General features: G+C 36.9%; 1 protein-coding gene across 7 annotated transcripts; it reads left to right on the forward strand.

Moving 5' to 3' along the window:
- Positions 1-52: 52 nt before the first annotated feature.
- Positions 53-22,117, forward strand: METTL8 (methyltransferase 8, tRNA N3-cytidine). 7 transcript variants are annotated; one of them, XM_069020683.1, is made up of 12 exons: positions 156-366; positions 863-975; positions 1,700-1,780; positions 5,732-5,887; positions 10,228-10,319; positions 14,989-15,380; positions 15,949-15,998; positions 18,487-18,550; positions 18,883-19,022; positions 20,828-20,934; positions 21,031-21,096; positions 21,818-22,117. In XM_069020683.1, the coding sequence occupies exons 4-12, from the start codon at positions 5,793-5,795 to the stop codon at positions 22,003-22,005; spliced, it is 1,194 nt and encodes a 397-aa protein (XP_068876784.1). In that variant the 5' UTR covers positions 156-366; positions 863-975; positions 1,700-1,780; positions 5,732-5,792; the 3' UTR covers positions 22,006-22,117. The 7 variants fall into 7 exon arrangements, with proteins under 7 accessions (XP_068876781.1, XP_068876784.1, XP_068876780.1 ...); XM_069020680.1 differs by lacking the exons at positions 156-366; positions 1,700-1,780 and adding an exon at positions 53-131; XM_069020679.1 differs by lacking the exon at positions 1,700-1,780.
- The last annotated feature ends 58 nt before the right edge of the window (positions 22,118-22,175 follow it).

Below are 22,175 nucleotides of genomic sequence, written 5' to 3' on the forward strand. Positions count from 1 at the left end.
GTCGAGCGAGGCAAACCGAGGCCTCCCGACGGTGCTCCACGCCCTGCACTTCCCCCGCCACCACAGCGCCGGTTTCCGCAGACGCCAGGCGGGGACAGCCCTGCGCCGCCGCCTCCCCCGCGGCCCGCCGGGTACTGTAGTTTTTGGCGAGAGGAATCGCGCGGCGCGCCCGGACTTCACCTCCTGCCGCGCTCCGCGGAGGGCCGCCGGCGCTCCCGGGCGGGCCGGGCCGGCTGAGGCGGCCGCGTGGTGCCCGCGGGTGGCGGGCGGAGCGGGGTCGCTCTCCTGTGCGGGAGGGCTGCGGCGTTGGGGCTGATAAGGCACTGCTCGGAGGACCGGGCAGAAGCAGGCGCTGCGCAGGGCTTGGTGAGAACCGCCGGCAGCGGCCGCCCGCCGGTACCCGCGGAGCCGCCGGCGCACCGGGAGTTCTGCCCCGGCCGGGCTCCCCGCCGACCCTGCTCTGAAGGATGCGGGCCCTCGGCACGTGGGACGTGCAGATGGAAACATTTTACCGGTTGTTTTTCAAAATAATGGCAGGAAAGTTTTTTTAGTGGTAACTAGTTAAGGAGAAGTGGGAACTAGTATATTCTTTCTTTTAAAATTTAAAAAATTTCTTTCTTTCTTATTCCTGCTGTAGAGCACAGCCCTCGGGGTTGGGCGCGGGGCACTCCCGGGGGTCAGCGCCCGAGCTGGCACCTGCGAGCCTGGGGCACCGGCCGCGAGCCCTTTTGGGTACGGCGGTGTGGGATTGAGTGTACCCGGACCTGGGGGGACAGTTAAGGGATTTGTTGAAAGCTTTTTAAAACTCCAAGGTCAACAGAAACTTTTTAAGACGTGTAACACTTCATTTTTGTATTTTCAGAGCTACATCCCAAATGTTGTCGTAGTCATCCGTCGCTACTTGCCGGCAGAGCAACTGAAGGCTGTAGACAGATTTGTTTCTCTTCCTTGCCAGGAGCCAAGCGACCAAATGGGGTAATCAAAAGTTGCTGATCTTTTGTGTGCCCATATCTGTTCTTCAGGATCTGAGCGGTACCTTGAATCATCACTAATACTTTAAGAATAGAGAAAGTCCTTTAAGTTTCTGGTGCTTTGCAGCTATTTCGTGAAGGTAGCTAAACACAAACTCGATTGTTGCAGTTGCTCCTTCAAAGAGCTGATTAGAGGAGTAAGTGAAGCTTACTGTACGGTGGATTTGCAACATCGCCAGTGACTTCAGAGCTGGCAAGGCAAAGTCCACATGGACATCCAGAGTCCTGCAAGAATGTAAATGGATAAGGTTCTTGAATATAAATTGTAGACAAGTAGTAAAATTCATGTTGCCCTATCCCAATTCTCATAAAAAACCCCATCGTTTGTGTTGAGACAAATCATCTTTTGTTAGGCAATACAGTTAAATATTCAGTATTTTGTAGATAATCTGGCTAAAAACAGTTTAAGTGATTGCATTTGGAGGTTTAGATGTATCTTCACTGTGCAAGTATATATGTATGCATACGCGTAAAGTCTCAACAGCTCTTTTTTTTCCTTTCCCTCCTTCCTGTGTAAGTAGCAGCCAGCAGAGGGTGTGCAGGGTAACGAGGAACCCTTCTTTGATTATTCAAGTAAATATTTCCAGTAAATCAGCAGGGTTTCTCTCTCCTTCTCTCCCTCTACCATTGCATAAACTCTTTCCTCTTTGCTCGACTATTTTTAACAGGCTACCTCGCAGCTTGTGGAAGAACAGGCACTTCTCTCTCAGCACATGTCTATGTGATTAAAATGATATCTGGTGGGGCAGGTTTGTTTGTTTTTATCTGCTTTGCTTTTCAACTAATTTTAACTTTGTTGTCTCTATAGGAATCAGAATAAATCAAAATAATTTTTCTTTTGTTTTTCTTTTCCCCTGGGAGGCAGTGCTCTGCAGCAGTTTTACTGAGGTTGCTGTATGCTCACAGGGAGGTCTGCATCATTCCCGGTGCATGAGAAAGAAAAGCAGTTGAAATTTTTATATCTGCTGAGTTTGAAAAGTTGTGAAATACCCTGTTGTTTCAAATGTGCAACATTTTTTGGATGTATATAATTGAAAAACTAATTATGAAGCCCCAAGAGGGCATGATTAGTCATTTGGCCAAATAGAATAAAGCACTCAGTTAATGAATGAGTCTGGTTGACAGTGAAGTCACCCCCACCTCCACCCAGACTGGAAATATTAAGAAATATTAATATGTATGTAGTTTAAAAATAACCACTGGTAATTTGTAGTTATATCTTCTGTGTCGCCAGTATCTTGAAATTTTTTTTCCTTTATGTCCCTGATTGCCCCTTGCATCTGTTTTGTGTAAGGCGTTTTGAGTTTTGGTAGTGTTTGATGGTGATAATACAGATTAGGAAGGCTTTACAGGAGAGCATTGGGAATTAATGGTCAAATGTTGTCTAGATAAGCTTCTAGGTACCAAGCAGGAGTAATTGTATGAAGTTAATAGTTTTCAAAATACTTTTCTGTCTAGGAGTGTCACAAAAGCTGTACATACTATTTCTAATATAGGCTAGCTATATTTTTCTTTATAAGAGAGACTCTACAAGTAGATTTAATGATTGGAGATGGAAGAAGTTGTTAGATTTGTAGTTGGAGATCAGTCAAATGTCAAAATATTTTCACCCAGTAAATACATTAGATTAGGTTCTTGGACAAAAGTAACAGGTTATTTCTGTTCTTTTTGTTTTGTTTTTTTTTCCTCTGACATCCCTCTCAGAACTGATGCTTTTGAAGAATTTTACTCATCAGTTAAGTGGTTTACATATGTTTTGGGGTGTAATTCACTGTTAGAAATCTTAGAGCAGTTCTTTTTTCCCGTATCTAATTTTTCTTCTGTGGGTGTGACTGCTCACGGTTTTAAAGCCTACATCAATTAATTTAATGCCAACATCAGGTCTGGCTAGCAGTTGATGTGTGTACGTTCTTCTGCATATTCACCTGCATAAAGCTGTACAAAAGATGCTGTGTTAGCTTGTTTGCAGAGGGAAGGAGTTTTAAGGCTGTTTCTTAAAATTTCTCAATTAAACTGAGGACCTGATCTGTACTTATAACAGTGACAAAATTGTAAAGTGTAAAGGGCAGTGCTCCACAGAGAAATTAAGACTTCCATGTTGCTCTTCAACATGGTTATCAAGTGCATTGTTTCTTTGAAAGATTTTTTCTGAGAAATAGTTATGCTGCCACGAAATTTAGTAATTTTTAATGTAATTCAGTTTTATGTTAATTTCCTTAAAGATGAAAGCTGAATTGTTTTGATTAATAATCAAACTTAAAATATTCCTGACTGTGACTCTGAACAAGGAAAGAACTAATTCTTTCAGACAACATTTCTTGCTGTCATAACTTCAGGGTATGATCATCTTACCTGATAACAAGAAAGGGTGTTTGCCTGTTTCATTAACAAACTTCAGTTGAACAATCGAGCAATGACTCACTTCAGAAAATCTAATTTAGGCTTACAAGTGATCTAATGCTTTTTGAACTTTTAGTAGCCACGTTGCCCACTAATCTCGTGATCTGTAGACGACTTCTAACTCTCAGGGATATACATGCATGTCTCAAGGGAGTTCCTTCACATTTAGCATTGAATGCAGCAATAAACTTCCTCACTTACCCTACTTACCTTGCCTTTTCAGAATTTATCTACTGAAATTGTTCAATTATCACTCAAAGGCTCTCTTTTTCAAAGAAGGAGTTGCATATCTGGATTTTACTGATGTAAGATCATCTTAGTCATCTGACTATAGTTCCCATCTGTGCATCTTTTCATGTTCTTATTGAGATATTTAGAAAGCCAAGAAAAATTATGTGACTAGCCTAGCAGCTGAATCATTGTGTTTTATGGTGAATATCAATGCTGGCACAGGAAATGCAAGATACTAACTCAGGTCTTTTTAAATGACGGAGGGAGGAAGAGGATTTGTAAACAGTTTGCAATGTAATAATGGAATCTTTGTCCAAGCATTTCTATAATTTAGTAATAATAATTTTCGATTGTGGTTTGGGGTTTTGGAGGACTTTCTATTTGTTTTTATTTTCAAGAATTTTATTTTTCATTGCCTTTATGTAAATTACACGTTTTGCAGAAATTGTCATGATATCTTAATTTTCATGTCTCATAATTATTATTTCATTATATCCCATATATGTTAATAATTATAGATTATATTATGAAAAATGCATACATATTTTCAAATAAAAACCATGAACAACTTGTAGTAATTGAAGTATAAATTGGAATTGTTTTAGCTGCTGAGCCACATTTTTTTAAAAAAGCCATAATAAACTCATTAACATTAGAAGAAGTTTTGATTTTTTTAATAGGCCTAAATGTTACATTTTCACTGTATGGCAATGCTTCCATGTCTCGGTAACATTGCAGTCTCAGCAGCCAAAATTAACAGTGGTTTTATTTGGCATTGTCAGCCATAAGGCAAACTCCATTTTATTTAATCTTTGACAAATAAAAAGAAATTTTAATCTTTTTTCCTTTTTTTTCCTCCTTTAGGCTTAAAATGAATAAACAATGCCTTTTTTAAAGCATGACTCATTCAAAAGTACATGTTAAATGAGGAATTGTTCATTTAATTAAAGTGATTCCTTTGCCAGTCTTTGTATTGATGTGTACAGATTAACAATTTTCAATGCACAGTACAAGACTTGTCAACTAGTACTGTTTTCCTTGAGATAAAAATCTTTGTTTTGCAATCAATTTGCACAGAATGTTTTCTAGTAGTGTTTTGTGCCTGTTCTTTTGTAACTACGTTTTGTGTTTCCAGTGCATTAAATTTGTCTGTGTGGTTTTTACAGAAGCAGCATTGGAGGAAAAAAAAAAAAAAAAGAGGAAAAAGGCAGGAAAAATAGGACTTAGAATAATTTTTAAAGTCATGCAGAGCATTTAAGGAAAAAAGAACAAAAGCCCATTAGGATAAAAGTAGCAGGAGGGATATTTCATTTTACTCGTCTCATAGAAAGCCTACATAAACAATATGCAAAAAAACCCACCAAAAATGCTTTCACTAGCTGCACACACTTGTTATCTTTTATAGATCCTTTATGAAGATATTCCAAATAACGTAAAATATAGCAATATAAGACAAAGTAATACATGTAATAGAAAAATCTGAATCACTTTATGATTTGCATTAATAGAAATTAACACGTATAACCATTAGATTTCAAAGACAGCATTGAACAGGGATCTGGAGAATACATGGCAGAAATTTTGGAAGGCTTTATGTGCATTATGTTTACACTTAAAAAAAGATAATATAATTTCCTATTTAAAAGCATAAAACCACAGTCACAGTTCCATTTGAAGAAAATGAGTGGGGTGAAAAATGTCAATTTTGCTGACAGTATGTCCCCACTAGAAGAAGTGGTTTCTTTACTGATCATTTCTTGCTTTCGTTCATACAATATCAAACTTGGGTTATTGTTTTACTGCGTATTTCTTTTCTTTTGCCTGCCTGATAGGACTTTGAAATGGTACCAAATAATTTACCTTTCAACTGGTTTCATTCCAGTAGCCTACTTTGGGATTATTTGGGCTTTCCGCACACTGAAGGGATGTTGGCATTTTCTAAAAAGCATTTGAATTGATATTTTAGTAAATCTGATACCAGTTCTTGATTATTTGACCAGTCTCTCATGTAAGTGACATAAATAATTAGGTTACTACAAAACTGTAATTTGAGTTAAATGTGTTTTCAGGTCTCTCAACACAATAAACTTCATTACAAGGCTTTCTGCTTTATATCTGAGGAAAAGCAAGATGCAACACAGGCACCAAAGTAGTAGACGACCAGCGGTTCCACTTGGATCACGGATTTTAACCGATCCTTCTAAGGTCTTTGAGCATAACATGTGGTAAGATGTTTCTTCAAGGCTGATTTTCATATAATTTTGTATACTGTTTACTCTGATGAATGATGGTGTGGGTGTATAAAACAAGGTACTGCCAGAACAGACACGTGAAGGTAGCACTAGAGGAAACTTGAGACTGTCAGAAGTAATCTGACAGTTACGAGCTCTCAGTGATTCGCGTTAAAAGCTGCCAAGCAAATAGTTAGTCAAGGAGTGAAAGGCAAAATATTGTTATAGATCAGTAATCAATTAGGAGATAGAAAATGTAGAGATAAGATAGTTCATGTTATTTATAATGGCAGAAAGTTGCTAGTTAGGTACAATAACATTGCATACTGGCACCCTAGTCTAAAACTGACATCATTTTGGAAGGTACGTGTAAATTACTCATATTCTTCTAAAGGTGTACTGAAGATGTTACAGATAATTCAACAGAAATTTTCACACACTGTGCAATTATCGAAAAAAGTAAATTGAATTTTAACATAAAGAAGAGATGTAATAGCAGAGAAAACATCAATGTGTACATGCTGACAAGAATAAGAATTGCCCTGATTTGCAACATCTCCATCTCTAAAAGGTATTTTTTGTGGTTAATGGATACTCAGAAAAGAGTGAGACTACTATTCAACACAGTGGGAAAAATTATATTGAAAAGCCTAAGATTTTTGACTGTGGAATGGAGATGAACAGAAAACAGTAAGTGATATAGGAAGTGTTAGAAGGATAGAAGAATATCTAAATTTGTTTAGAAAGTAGAATATCTGGTCTCCCAAATATCTATCTATCTGAGATATTTGGGAGACCAGAAATTTCTATTCCTATAGTTCATAATAAACCCAAGGAATATTTGTTGAGAAGTGGTAAATTTAGAAGCTATACAAAAAATTACTTCTTACAAAATGTTAAATGTATTTTTGAATTGTCACCATTTTTGAAAGCAAAGGTTTAGCAAAATTAGGAAAAGGATTGGATGGGGCTAACAATAACCAATGGGTAACATAACATTGGAGTAACATGACGCATTTCAGGACTTAAGCTTGCTTCATAGAAGTAATCTGCAATTTTACTTTTACTTTCCTCAGAGGTGTCCTCTGCTGTCAGCTGTCAGAGAAGTTACAAAACAAGCATTTGTTCTGAAATGAAGTTTCAACTTGCCAGGGCTTTTAAAATTACTAATTTTTTTATAATCTGTTTTATTGGTCCACTTTGCTTTTTAATCTAAATTATTTCAAAATATTCTCTATATCAAATTATGATGAATAAAAAGTCTTAAGAATATGATACAGAAGATTGTCTTCTGGTTAATAAAGTAGTATATTTGTTACTCTTTTTAGTCTCTAAATTTGGGCTTAACTCATTAGTTAAGATACACGACCAGATCTGTCAGCTGTTAATATTTTCTAAACTAGATGTCCCCAAGCTATGGTCTCCAGTACTTACCACTTTAAGGCCAAATTTGGAGTTAGCTATTCTTCTTGGTCAAAAAAGCTGGAAGCTGGCTGATTATTGTGTTAGGAGTGTAAAGTTTGTATTTCATAAATCTATATGCAGTGTAGTTCTGGAGCATCTTCCAGGCTCAGTGCGTCCTGCTATGTGGATGAATCCTTTACATGTGTAAATGCTGATTCAAATGTAGGCTATATAATCAAGGTAGGCAAAGATTTTAAGAAAAAGGCCACCCTTTTTCTGTAACATTTTTTCTTGATGAAACTCAGTTAATTCGTTTGTTTTATAATTTCCTTCAAAAAAATTGATCATGTGTAGCTTCAGTTTTTCCTGCTAGCCTTTGAAGACAGTCTTATACAAAGTTATCAAACTTTGATGCAGGTGGTTGGGATGGATTGTGAAGATGGAAGTGAAAGAAACAGGGTTGTTCAGGAAGTGGATCTTCAGATGAATCCATGTAGCTCAGATGGGAAAACAGGTGAAATTGAATTGAAGCAGAAGTCCGTGGATATTGTGATGGTCTTGGTAAATCAAGAACCTGGCTATGATGTGGGGTAGGTCCTTGTTTCTGAATCTCACTGAACTGGCAGGGTTCTCACTAGGGACATAAGGAGAATTAGGATGAATGGTGGTAGTGCTAAATAGATTATACAGGGTGACCATACGATATTCATCTCCTCTAGCATTGATGTATGATGTCCTTTTGTTTTCCACTCATCATCTTTGGTAGTTCATACAGTGGCATTCTTTTTGTGTGAATTGGCAGAGAGACAAGAGCTACTGCCATTGCTGCTAGAAATACTAAGTAAATTAAATTTGGGAACTAATGCTTTAGATGTTTGTTGTGGTGCTTTTCTGTCATTTTGGGAGAGAAGTAATGAATGATGCTAGACATTGGAGCAAAAAATGCCTGCTTCTATTCAGGTCAGTAATTGACAGAGTTTTCACATTATCCCAGAGATAATTAAACCCTGTGTTAGCAAACAAGTTAGTGGAAAAGGACTAAGTTGAATAAGCAGAACTGAAAGCAGCATTGTTTGATCTCATATCAGGCCTGCTCATGTTAACAGTTCCTGGTGTGGTTAAAATGGATAGCTTGCTTTGCTGCTGTAAATGTTCAGCTTAAAACAATTCTGTATTTAAACACTTCTATGCTTAGAATTCTTACGTGTCTTGTGTTCCTACCAGCTTGTATTGCTGAAGGAGCTGCCTCATTTGAAGCATCCAAACTATGTAAATAGTTTGTGTGAGAACTACACAATGTCCCCTCTTTTGTAGATTTTGATCAAGAAGTGCTGCAGCAGTATTGTTATTTGGGATCTACCATATAGAAATTTCTACAAAAGTGCCAAAAGGTGCTCTATGACTTTCCAAGGAGGGGAAAAAAAGGGCTGTTAATGAAGATGGAGGGCTTCAGGCACCTTTAGTATTGTGTGTTGAGCCCCTAAGGGCTCTGACAGACATGCAATGATGGATTAAAATTGATCAGCTAAAGATTACACCGCAGCAAGTCATCTGTCAGAAGGGCTGACTGTGTATTATTGCCATCTGAATAGTCCTTGGTTTCAGCTTGCTGGAATAGGCAAGGTCAAAACTGGTGATAGCAGTGATGGAAGCAAGTCTTTCCAAGAGGATGTCTGCCTAGTAATGCTTTGGTCATTCAGTTTTATTCTGCTGCAGTGTGTCTGTCAGAGCCATGACACTGCACAGGAACATTTGGTATATGAACAAATACAGGAAGGGGAGAGGCAACCTGCTGGGGACAATAATGAGAAATATTTCAGTAGAGAGGCGGAAATCAAGTCTGAGGCAAGCAGACAAATATATACCAATTAGTCTCCCACAATTAACAAAAGAGGAACAGTGAAGGTCTAAGAATTAAATTACCTATATGTCACCATGTACGGAAAAGGAAGATGCTCATTAGCTTTTAGAGACAATCAACTCTTTTCAAGTTGGCACCTTCTTCCTTTTCCCATAGTAACCAATGGAATTTTAGTAATGGGCTTTCAGTTAGTCGATTTCAGTAGGATTAGGATCTAATAGATGACTTGAATTATATTATCTAATTTAATCTGTTTAGACCAGAGAATTTGGAGGGACAGCTGATTGGCTTTTGAAAACATCCTGCAGCACATTTTTGGGCACCCCCCATTGTCTGATCCAAACCCAGAATCTGCAGGGAAGGCAGTTTAGTCATCAGGGTCAGATCTGGGCTTGGTTCTGTGACCGTGGATTAACATAACATTTAGGTAACCACTTCACACAAATATAGATGGCATAGACTTTGGAAACATTGCAGCACTGCTTGACTTTTCTTACAAATGTCTCATTCTGTTTTTTTAAAAATGTTACCTATCTCTATTCCTCAGAAAAGTAAAATCCTGTTAATCAATTCCACCTGTTCCAGTTGAATAGGTGGATTATGCTCCCTGTTTCAGAAACAGCTGATTTCTTTGCTAGTCCTTAGTTCCCATCATAAGCACTATTAATGTGAGATGTTTCTTGCATTAGGGTGTTTGTTGGTAGGTCTGTTATTGTATTCAGCGAAATACAGTTCTAATGGGATACTCAAAATACATGCCTGTAAACACACTCAATTTGCAAGATATATGTAATCTGGTTATTAAGAAAAGAAATACATTCTACTTCAGTCTCTTTGCAGTTGGGACATCTTAATCACTTGACTTTTACCTAGTTAGTAATTAATTTTTATCTATCATACACTGAAACTTAGGTTTTAACTGTCAGTCTCCTTGTGGTTATTTGCTTGCACTCAAAATATTAAAAAAAAAGTATTTGAGACAGTGTCGCTAATTCACGACTGTTTTTCCTGGGAAAAAATATTGTGAAAAACCCTACTGAAAAGCTGGGTCTTCAACTGCCTTCTGCAGGGACCACATGCAATGGTCACAAGAAGAAGAGGAGAATGCCAGGAAAAAAGCAACAGAGAACTCCCTTGTGAAAGTTCAATCAGAAGACCAAGGTAACAAATATTGAATGGTATAAAAATTCTCATTTTAATGCTCTTTATTAAAACATTTGAAGATGCTGTAGAATTCAGGAAGACCCTTTTTATTTCTTTCTCTTGTCTAAATTTTTTGATTAGTTTTGGGGTTTTTTTCCCTTTGTTGCCTCAAAAGATCTCAAAGTATGTTTTTCTAACAATATAGTTACTTATTTGAACAATTTTGCAATTGGGGGGGCAGTAGGCTCTATGTAAACAGGTACATCAGTATGGTGCAGTTGTTCTGAACCCTTTCACAGTCCTTCAGAATACAACTCCTACTACACAAGGCTTTTGCAGGATCAAAGGGAATGAATTTGCATTCAGCTAGGGTACTAAGGATGAAGATTCCCATGTACAATATTCAAATGTTTTTTAGTGATTTGTGGACTATTTAGAGAGCTTGTGTTTGTACATTGCACTATATTTCAGTTAACTGCCATGAAAGTTGCAGTGGTCCCAGCTGGTCCCAGCTTGCTCTCTGCCAGGCTGAACTGGGAGTGCTTCAGCAATCAATGTGTTCACTTTGTGTGGAGGGTGTTCCAATACATCCTGCACAGTCTGCTCTGTATGGGATTTAGGAGTTTTGTGCCTGTCTTCAGAAGGGAAATTTAGTGTGTTCTGGGTTTCTGAAGAGTGATAGCTCTAGGTTCAAACTGGCAAACTAAACCATAGACTAAACTCTAGGATAGTTATGAATGCTAAAGCTGGAATATCAACTTGGTAGTAGCAAAGAAGACTGGATTCTTAATTTGTTGTTCTGTTTGAAAGATATTCTGAAAGCAGTTACTTGGATGTCCTGTGCCTCAGTTTACGTAGCCTGTCGTGAATCTGTCAGATAGTGTCATTGTGATCCTATGCCTTGATGTAATTAAGGTACCTGTTGGAGTTTATTTGAATTACTTGAGAACGTGCCTTGCATTGTGTGCCCTTCACCACCTTGAATTCTCTGGGATTGTCAGCCTGCCTTTCTCTGTTACCTCTCACACATTCTTTATCTACATACAGGAATACAATGTTTGTTTTTCAAAAATTACATCTAATATCTTCATTTGATCTGTATAAAAAGCTGAAAAAGAGCTCATAATTGACAAGGAAGCTGTGTGACCATGTGGCTCATGGAACCTTTCATTCTTCCTCAACAATCAATTAGAAGTTAGTTTGTGTTGGTGAGAAATGGAATAATCAGTCATTTGTCTATTGCCAAGAAATGCAAGAATCCAAGGACATTTCCTATGAATGCCCCTCTGTTTAGGACTTGAATAGGTGAGCATTGGTGATAGTGCTCCTTCAGAAAGCTTCAGCTTCATTCTGCAAGTGGAAGTACATTTTGGCCTATTTGTGTAAACAATGAACTAGACCAAGGCTAATGAGCAGATTATATTGGAACCTTTTAAAATACAGTAAGGAGAAAAAAGACAATGCAGACTTCAACAATACTATTATATTACTAAAGTAGAATAGTCCTGGTGAGCCTTTTTAAAGCAAGAGGAGTTAAACTGAATGAACTCATGATACTACCTTTAGGAATTTGATTTACTTATTAGCATGTGCAATTTTGTCTCAGGCATGCTTGCTACCATTGGAAGATTCTGTTATGGAGAAAAATTGATTGATAAAGTAAATTTGTTTTGGTGGGGGAGGGCTGGGGTTTTTTTTTGTCTTGGAAGTTTATTTGTTTTTTAGTTATGTAATTTTTACATGCTTTGGCAAATTTAGTGGGTAGGCTAATTAAATACACAAAATGAGACAAAAATTTGATAATACTGCATACATGTTATTACACAGAGGTGCAGGAATGACCACTGCAACAATGCAGAGTAAAGTGTTCCTTCATTTGAACCCATGTCATTCCTTACTAATACAGTTTGAAAGGCTGACTTTAGGCATTGCTTTCCTTCAATTCTGCAATCTGGAAAACTGGATGTGAATTTAAGTACAAGGGTTTTGAGCAGACTTGTAGGAAAGTGGTGACTACAGCAAGGGGTGATAATAATTTGAGAACCTTTTGACTAGAAGTGTTTCTGTTTTTTACACTGAAACTGAGCAATCTATAAATGTGCAACTTAAACTATTGAAATCTGATATATATATGACCTCAATCAACTCTGAACTTATAAAACAGGTCTGTACAATTACAATTACATGGCTGGGTCTTGGCCTTTAATAATACAACTGGATATATTAAATGTTAATTTTAAAACATTATGCAGATTTCTAGGACAAGGCATTCTGCCACCTCCTTACCACTTCCCACTGCCTGTCTGTGCCTCTAATGATAATTCTCAGCCTTGTTTATCTCTGAAAAGCTGTAGTGATTTAGGAAATAATATGTTAAGATTTAAAGAGAGTAGTAGGAGAAGTGCACCATGCATTTACTCTGTGCATTTATATTAAAAGAATTAATGTGTTGGTGTGAGTGAGAACAAAATAAGAAAGGCAACACATTATATGAGGTACACTTTTGCAGCAAGGGATGTCAGGGGTAGCAAGATAATTCTGCAAATGCTTTGGAAATAAGGGGGAAAAAACAAGAAAAAAGGTTTGGTTTGGTACTTAGGAGGGATAAGGACGGGAAAACCATCAACAAAAGAGACATTGAAAAGCTGTAATTCTTATCTTTTTATCAGCCTTCCTTTGAAAGGGTTAGCTAGCTCCAGTCCAGTGGCTAGCACACTTAGTGCTAGTGAGAAGGAGGAAAGATTTTGTTCTTGAACTGAGAAAGAACAGGTTACAAAGTACATCCATAGAGTACATGGATGACTGGAAAAGCAGAAAAGAGAATATTTGCTTTTTTAAAAAGAGAGGTGGGAAAAAAGAAGAGTCAGATAATTAATTTCAGTTCCTGGAAAAATACTGGAAGATTACATCCAGATTTTGCAGACATTGGGTTCAGAAGAACAAAGGAGATGACTACTGGCCAACAATCATTTTTTTCAAGAATAAATAATGTAAAATCAAGCTAATTTCCTTATTGGAGAAGGTTACAAGCCCTGGGGATAAGGGAAAAGCAGCAGATGTCCTGAAGTTTATCCTTAGTCAGGCTTCTGACTTGCTTTACTTGACATTTTCATAAGCAAGTTAGGCAAGCGAGAGCTAATGAAACTGCTTTTGGGTGAATGAATGCCTAGAGAGATCCTTTCAGAAGAGAAAAAACACTCCTCTGCCCAGCACAAATCCTATTCTGTGTCCAGTTCTGCTTGGTATTTTCATTAGTGACCTCAGGAAACAGGAGACTTGAAGATGATGTTAAGTGAAGAGATGTTTCAAGTATGATGAAGGACAGAATTAAGATTTGGTAAGATCTGGACAAACAGTGGGAAAAAATAATCTGAAATATATAAATTTGCTAAAAATAAGTGCAGATTTCTTTGCTTCAGAATAGTCCATTGAAAAAACCTAGATTCTGGAGCAATTGGTTTGGTAGTCATTTTGCAGAGGAAGATTGGAGAGTTGTGGTGAATCACTAGCTGAATCAGCAGTGTCATACTGTTGCAAAATGGCAAGCTGGGAGTTATAAACAGGATTACAACCTGTAAGCCTCATAAAATACTCTTTTTGCTCTGCATTGATAATGCCTTTGCCAGAATACAGCACCCAAAAGTAGTAAATCAATTGGAAAGAATCTAGGGAAGAAAAATTGAAATTATCAGAAGTCTAAAAATCAAAAAGAATAGAGTTAGGTTTAGACAATCTAGAAAAGGGGTTGTTTATGGAGACATAGTAAAATACTTCAAATATGTAAATAGGTGTTGCAAAGAGAAAAGAGAGTAATCTTTGCTTTATCTGCTTGGTCCCTAGCTGGGACAAGAATTGCTGGACCTAATTGCAAGATGGAAGTTTCTAGTTATATAGTGGAAAAGGTTTCCAACTGCATTGAAAATTAAGGACTGTGATATATTACTGAAGAAAGTTGTATGTGCAAAGTGGTATTTTAAGAATAAGTTGGACAGATCTTTGTGGAGAAGGGGTATGAATTCCCTGACTGCGTGAAATCCCTTTCAGTCCCACTCTTTGACATTCTAACACTCAGTTAGAATGTTTTGTGAATTAGAAGTTAACACAAAGGTCTATTGTAAGACTCTGACGTGTTTTGAAAGTAGGAAAGCCAGTATGTTCCTTCTGCACTGGTGAATGGTTAAGCGTGAATTACTGTCTATTTGCTATGCAGTAGCGTTTGTCAGTCCAGTTCACAGAACTGGAATTTTGTTTTAAGAGGTGATGAGGTACCAACGAATTTGCAATTGATTATGGAATTTAATAAAGCAGGGCATAATTTCAATTTAATATTTCTTAAATAAGTGAAAAGATGCATTGCTTTTTTTATTTGAGCCATGAAAGCTTGTCTAAGGAACTTCAGATTGCTTATTTTGGTGGTGCTGTTCTATGATGTAACTAAATTTTTAAAAAAATGCAGTAAGCCTGTCTACCTCTTCCTAAGTGACATAAAATCTGATTAAACCTTCATAGGAGTTATTTTGAGCACAAGTTAAGGTAAGACAGAAAATCCATATGTTTTAATTTAAATGTACAATGTGTGGAATTATGGATTTTTAAACTGTATATTGGGGTCCAAATTATATGTTTCTTTAGAGTATATTTTAGCTGAGCTCATATTCACCAAGGTTTTGTTCTGTTTTAATTTCAGATAAATATGAAAAAGAAGCCAGTAAATATTGGAATGAATTTTACAAGACCCATAAAAATAGCTTTTTCAAGGATCGCAATTGGCTGTTTCTGGAGTTTCCAGAAATTCTTCCAGAAAAAAGGAGACAAGAGTTCAAAATAGAAAAAATATCTTCAGAGCACACAAAAATAAATAATAACAACAGTTTTTCATTTGAAAATGAAATGCTTAAAGAAGCAGAGAAATACTGGAGGAAAAATTATGGAGGTGGTTCTACTGCTGGACAAGGATGTGTATACAATAAAAATCAAGCAAAGGCTCTTACAGACAATCCTCAAGGTAAAAACCGTGGAGAAGAACTTGGCAAGCTAGAATCCTTCCCTGGTTGTGATGCCACGTACCGAATATTAGAGGTAATGCACTGCAAATGTTCTACCCATCATATACAGCTCCACTTAATTGCTCAAAAATCTGATAAAGACCCTTACTAAGTATCAAGAAAGGAAGCCTTTGGAATTGTACATACTACATTCATTTATGGCAGAAACTTTGAGAGAAACCTAGGATCTGTACTTGGTTTTCCCTTTAAAGTTTCTCCCAAATCAGAATAGGGCTAGATTGTCAGATTCCATTTTCATTGAAAGTCAGGTTTCTAATTTCCTAAGGAAAGGTGTGTGTTTAAGTGCTTTGTCTAAAAGTGCAAGTACTTGCTGCATTCCTGCCAAATGGTGAAATTGGACAAGAATATGGCATTTTCTTATGCAGTTTGAGAGATGGATTTTCTCTTAACTTTAGAAAGACATTGGGGAGAAATGGGATGATATAAATGAATCGTGAATGAGCTCGTGGTATGAGCTGTTTCTAACTTTTCTGTCCAACATAGACTTCAAGTCTAATGGGTCCTACCTGCCAACGAATTTAAGACAAAAAAAACAAAGGTTTTATTTGCTCATTTATTTCAACTTTCTCTTCTGATTTTAGGTTGGTTGTGGAGCTGGAAACAGTGTCTTTCCTATTTTGAAAGTTTTATGGTATGTAATGTTGGATTTCCAAATATGAATGTTGTATTCACATCTTCATTTTCACCAAATGTTGGTGCTGGATCAGTGCTGCAGGAAGTGTTGAGTGAACCATTTTACAGCCCTAAAATTTTTACTGTGTCAGACCACAGATAATGTTGGTAGCATCAGTATAGGATACTCCTCAGATTGCTCCACCCTGGTCTTGGGGGTCATATTTGCTGACAGAGTTCGTCTTCAGGTGCATTCAGGCTTATTTTTTTGTAGTTAATCTCAGGCAGATGAAAGAGTCTCTTTTTTTATGTATCACAGTAAAGCAACCAGGTATCTCTTCAAAAGGCTAAAATCAGAGACCATAGATAATGGCATGTGATCTACTGGAAAAAAGTTCTGTTGTTTCTGAATTGGCTGGTATATTTGTCACATTACTTCAGGTTTTAGTGTCAAGGCACAAGTCCTGTATCACATTACTTAATTCATTGAAACATTTTAATCCATTTAGCTTCCAGTTTTAGAAAAATCTGTTATGACAGCTTGTCCTCCCATCCATGTAGGCAGGAAGGTTTTATAGAAAAGGCTATGTATGTATCAAGGGTTGAAATAGGTTTATTTTTATTCATGCCTTTAAGAGCTTGAGAACAACACAATTCGTTATTCTATCAATGAATTTTGATTGCTAGTATCACACCTATACAAAAATACTCCATTTTGCAGATATGGAAACGCAGCAGGAGGAATTGAGTGATGCACCAGGGTCATACATGAAACCTCTAAGTGTTAGCAATGCATCTTCATCCCACAGCAAATGCTTTGCTTTAGACAGCATGTAGTGAAAGGAGAGCCTGGTTTCATATGAAAACTTTGAAAGGAACACTATATAGAAAAAGATATCATGTGGCTGTATTGAAAAGGATGAGACAAACTTCTGTGTTTTCCTCACAGGAGGCATTAGTCATAGATTGGCATTTCTGATAATTAAGACTCTACTCATAAGGTATTTTTCCTGGAGATCTCTATTCTTATGTAAATCCTTCGCTCAATCACATTGGTTGATACATTGAACAACTTGCTTGTTTGTCTTGTATATGACCTAATGGAAAGATCTTATCTCTTAGCAGGCTTGGCTTTATAGAACAGTTGGTTTTACTCTGAATTCAGTAATATAAAATTTTCCATTTTGGCAATTATATGCATATAAAATAATATATTTATATGCATATAATTATATGCATGTAAAAACAAGCCAGTGTTAAGCAAGTGTACCCTGGCTACAAAAGAAAATTTCACTTAGCTTAATAATGTAACTTTTAAACCTCTTCCCCCTCCCTCCCTTAAAATTTAAGTTAGTGCTTTTGAATACAGCATGTCATGAAAACACCATCCACATCATGCCATGTCTTTGTCTTAAGTGGATTTTCTACATATTCTGCTCTAAAAAAATAAAAAACCCCAATATTCTAACAAGTCTATTAGGTAATCAGCTTAACCTTTCCCAAGGGACTGGCTGGGTCCGAAGCCTGGCTGCTTGTCCTTGTTCATAATAAATATGTAAATTCATCAATTCTCATGGTGGGCACAGAGCTGATAAAAGTTTTGCTCAGCAACAAGTATGGAATGTATTTTGTTCCAGAAGCATTCTCCTGTTGAGCCCTCAGAAGTCACTAACTTAGATGTGTGTGTATACTGTGAGATGTTACAGCCACTGGCAGAGTTTATTGCTTCCCTTCTAAAGAAGCCATCTATCCAAAAGCACAAATATATTTTTAATTAATTAAATTGATCATGAGTTGATCATGAGGTCATCTCTCAGTGGATTTTGAGTAGCTTTCTCAGTTTATCTTAAATGAATTTTTCAGAGGTGAAAAAACTTCTCCCTAGAATTACTAGTATCTGATGAATGGTACAAGGAAATTTGCAGGCTTGGTCTTGGACAGGAAGGGAAGACAGTGCTGGAAGAAATTCTTCATTCTATCTAGAAAACAAAGGAGATAATGGAGGACAATAACCAATAATGCTTAATCAAATGAAAAGAACAGCAAGGTGATACATGGAAACCCAAACTTCTACAGAGCTGGATGACTTTTGCAGCATCCCATCCCTGCCCAAATCATACTGCTAATTAAACTGCATGCAAGGGCTAATAATGCAGTGCTCCTGTAAGAAAATGTGACCTATTAATGTGCATTTATGCATTACAGCACCAGGACATTGTCATCAGTTCTGACAGCCCTTTGTGACCTTTTTTTTTTCCTTTTGCCTCCTCCCTGACAAGGCTGTAATTCTTTTTATACTAACTGCCTGTTGGTGTTCTTATTAATTTGTCTGCCCTATTGGTTCATTACAACCTATGTGGCTTTCCATGTGCTAGACATCAATAAAGCATGCTTGATCAAACCTGTGGTGAACCCCAGAGGACCCTCTGAAGTTTCATGAACACTGATGTAGACTTTCATCTTTTACATTAATAATTTTTTAACTGATGTTGGTTTTGTTTTCCTAGCAATACACCTGGAACCTTTCTATACTGTTGTGATTTTGCTTCAGGAGCAGTGGAGCTGGTAAAGGTAATTCATGCACTCGCTTTAGAGTACCTTACAAGCCGGTAATTCAGGAGGCTGCCAGGAAGCCATCTTCATGAAAAAGAATGTGATGGCTTTGACAACTTTTAACTGAAGTTTTCAGTATTCCAAAGAACAAAGTCATACTGTATGCAGAGTGGAATGAATACCATCAGTGAGCTTGCTGCTCAGCTTGAGTAAGATACCGGACAGAATAGGCTTTTATATGAGATGTTTTACAATGCAGAATAATTGAAGAAAAAATGTTTCTTGAGTCAGAGTAAACGTATTAACTACTACTGTTCTCTCTGTGCCTCTTTTCATCTTTTTCCTGACAGTCACATTCGTCCTACAATTCAGCCTGGTGTTCTGCCTTTGTTCATGATGTGTGTGATGATGCTTTACCCTATCCTTTTCCAGATGAAATCCTGGATGTCATTCTCCTTGTCTTTGTGCTCTCTACTATTCATCCTGACAGGTAAATGAAGACTAAAGGGCAAAGAAAACGGGTTAAATCTCTTTGTTAACTGGAGATTTTCAATAAAAGCAAAAGAAGATGATGAATCTTTGTTATTTAATAAGCTACAATATATATAAAACAAGGTATTTTAAATGCTGTTTACCATTTTCAGGCTTCAGGAGAAAAGCTGGTCAGGCTAATTATAATTAGTGAGTCTCCAGCCTCCATCAAAATACAAGGGGTATATTGTAACTAAGTACACCTCTATTAGAAGTGACAGATTCAAAAAAATTGCAAATTAAAAAACCAGACTGACACTCATGATTTAACACCTTACAGTATGTTGATATAGACTTAGATTGCTGATTTAGCCACATTCAAATGCTTACATGCAGGCCTTTAACCTAGAATGCGTCCAGAATTTTGTAACTTGTTTGGATTAAGAACATTTGATCTAATTTTCATGTATGGTGTTATTGAGTACTGTTAGCCTTTGCTAATGCCTCTCAATGTCTAATGAACCAAATTTTATGACTGTTAAGGTTGGCTCATTGTGAAAATGCCCTTTTTTAATGGGAAAAATGTAAAACAGGGCATGTAAGTTTAACTTCTTGACTCTAACTAGGTTATATGAAGGGCAAGACATGCTGTTTGTGTGATAATACATTTATAACTTTAAGAATGTCATTAAAATGGGCTTGACATACAGAACAGTATTTGCCCAAGTCTGAGAACTGTTTTCCTGCTACTAGTGATTAGCTTCATACAGAAAAACCTTCCCTGTAAAGGATATTTCTCCTTTCTTTTTATTCAGAGATGAGCACGAGTCACAAAAAGCCAGGGTCCAGGTTTCAAAAACAATTCAAGCAGGAGACTTCAGATCTCCATAGCTCTCGTGATGCTGCCAGAAAGAAATTGGACAATAGTGGTTCATTCAATCACTTTGCCTGTAGAAGCAGTAATCAGATGTTCTGTCAGAATTCTTGTGTATCTTTTCCTATTAGTCTTTTAAGAATACATTTGAGGGCTTTTGTGGTTGGTTTTCTTTTTTGTTGTTTGTTTGTTTGTGGGGTCTTTCTGTCATTGTTGGTTTTTGGTATTTTGTTTGGGTTGGTTTTTTTTTCCCCAGGGCTGACATGGATGCTTTTGTGTACATGTGTGTGTATACACACATGAAGATTTTCATGTAATTATCTGTGTTGTGAGACCTACTTTCCAAAGATGTGTTAGTGATTACTGCTATCTCATAGAATTAAAATGACTGCATAAAAGAAAATGTGATCCAGATTCATCTTACTCAGTATACATTTTTCCTGGAAACTTTGAAAGTGGGAAATGAAAAAGAAAACCAAGGGAATCATGATGCAGAACTTACGTGCTTTGAAAAGATGGAAAAATATATGTGAGAGGGACACATTTATATTCAGAAAATTGTTACTTAGTAATTTCTCTCTAGGCTGTTGTGTTTAGTTTTTGATAATTGCTACTCTTGTAGTCAGTTTTTAACACGGTTCAATTTTGCTGGAAGGCACCTCCAAAATTTGGTTGCAGAATTCAAAGTATTAAACTTTCTTCAAGCTGTGTAATTAATGTCTTCTAGTTTGCTGGATGGGATTTCTCAGAGCAGTTTCACTTTTTGTGCGCATACCCTTTTTTCTATGTGTGCAAAACTTCTGTTTATATAGGCAGAGTGTGTAATTCTGTGCACAGCTACCTGTATTGAACAGTCTCTTACTCTTGGGTGGCACTGCCTTTTTGGTCTGTGGCACCAAATTGCTTGCTTATGTTTGCAAACTTCACCAGTATCCCATCTATTTTCTAAGGATGCAAGGGGTTGTAAATAGGTTGGCTAAGCTACTGAAACCTGGAGGAATGTTGTTATTTCGAGACTATGGAAGATACGATACAGCTCAACTTCGCTTTAAAAAAGGTAATTTCTGGATGTTTTTGTTGTTCACTGTTCATTTTAGCTCTTTCTGGGAAAAAAAGTGACATGTCCTTTTTCGTTACTGCTCTTATTTCTTAGGTCATTGCTTGTCAGAAAATTTTTATGTAAGAGGAGATGGAACCAGAGTATATTTCTTTACCAAAGGTATGGAATGTTTTAGTTTCATAGAAGGGGTTGAGTGTTTCTCAGTGTGTTTTGGATTATGAAAGCTCATCTTAAAACATAAATTTAAAGAAGGTTTTATTGGCTTTTTTTAATTCTCTGCTTTTAAAAAGCCCAAAGCTAACTGTTGTAAGGAAATAATTTCCTTTGTGTGCACACTTGTTGCATTTGGGGTCCTGCAAGATTGCTTACAGACATTACTGGAAATTTCTCTTTAAGTATCCGGTGTCTAATTGTATGCTCAAATTTTATTATTTAAACATGCACATGATTTCTCTCTTAAAATGGAGATAAACATGCTTGGAAGGAGAGTCTGTAGCTATATATGGCATAAGAGTCTGAATTGTCATTTGTCAGGTGAAATAGCTTTATCTTGATAGCACAGGAACAGTGACCAAATGGCATGCATTTGTTTACTCAACTATGGCATATTGAACACTGTGAAGAAAGGGTATCTGTGGATCCTGTGAGTAATAACTAATGTGGTTTGGGCCTCAACATAACCATTTTTACTGCAATGTAAATCAAGAGCTGTAAAAATGAATTTCTAACAAAAGCCTTCTTACAGGCAGTGTCCTTTATCTTTCAAATTGCAAAACGGATTTACTTCCATCTTTGGTTGAACTACAGGTTGGCAATTACTACATTCTACAAATGACTTTTTGTTTTTTTATTTGCAATAATTCTTCATGTGAAAAAATAGATGAGGTATGGAACATGTTCAACTTGGCTGGATTAACTGAAGTACAGAATTTAGTTGATCGGCGATTACAAGTAAACAGAAAGAAAAAAGTGAAAATGCAGCGAGTTTGGATACAAAGCAAGTTCCAGAAGCCATTGCTATCTCTGCATTATCCTGAAGAAACCACCAAAAGGCACCCTTGTAAATAATTGTACTCCAGAAATGTGGTACAGAAATGAACTCCAGAAACTGAAGCAAATTTAAGTATGTATATTTCCCATAAATGTTGTCTTAGCCACTGAAAAGTATAAAAAATTTCAATAAATATATTGAACTGAAAACATTTCTCTGACTTTCTTTGTAAATATGTGTGAGAAAA

Source organism: Aphelocoma coerulescens, chromosome 7 (assembly GCF_041296385.1).
Source record: "Aphelocoma coerulescens isolate FSJ_1873_10779 chromosome 7, UR_Acoe_1.0, whole genome shotgun sequence".
Taxonomy (NCBI): domain Eukaryota; kingdom Metazoa; phylum Chordata; class Aves; order Passeriformes; family Corvidae; genus Aphelocoma; species Aphelocoma coerulescens.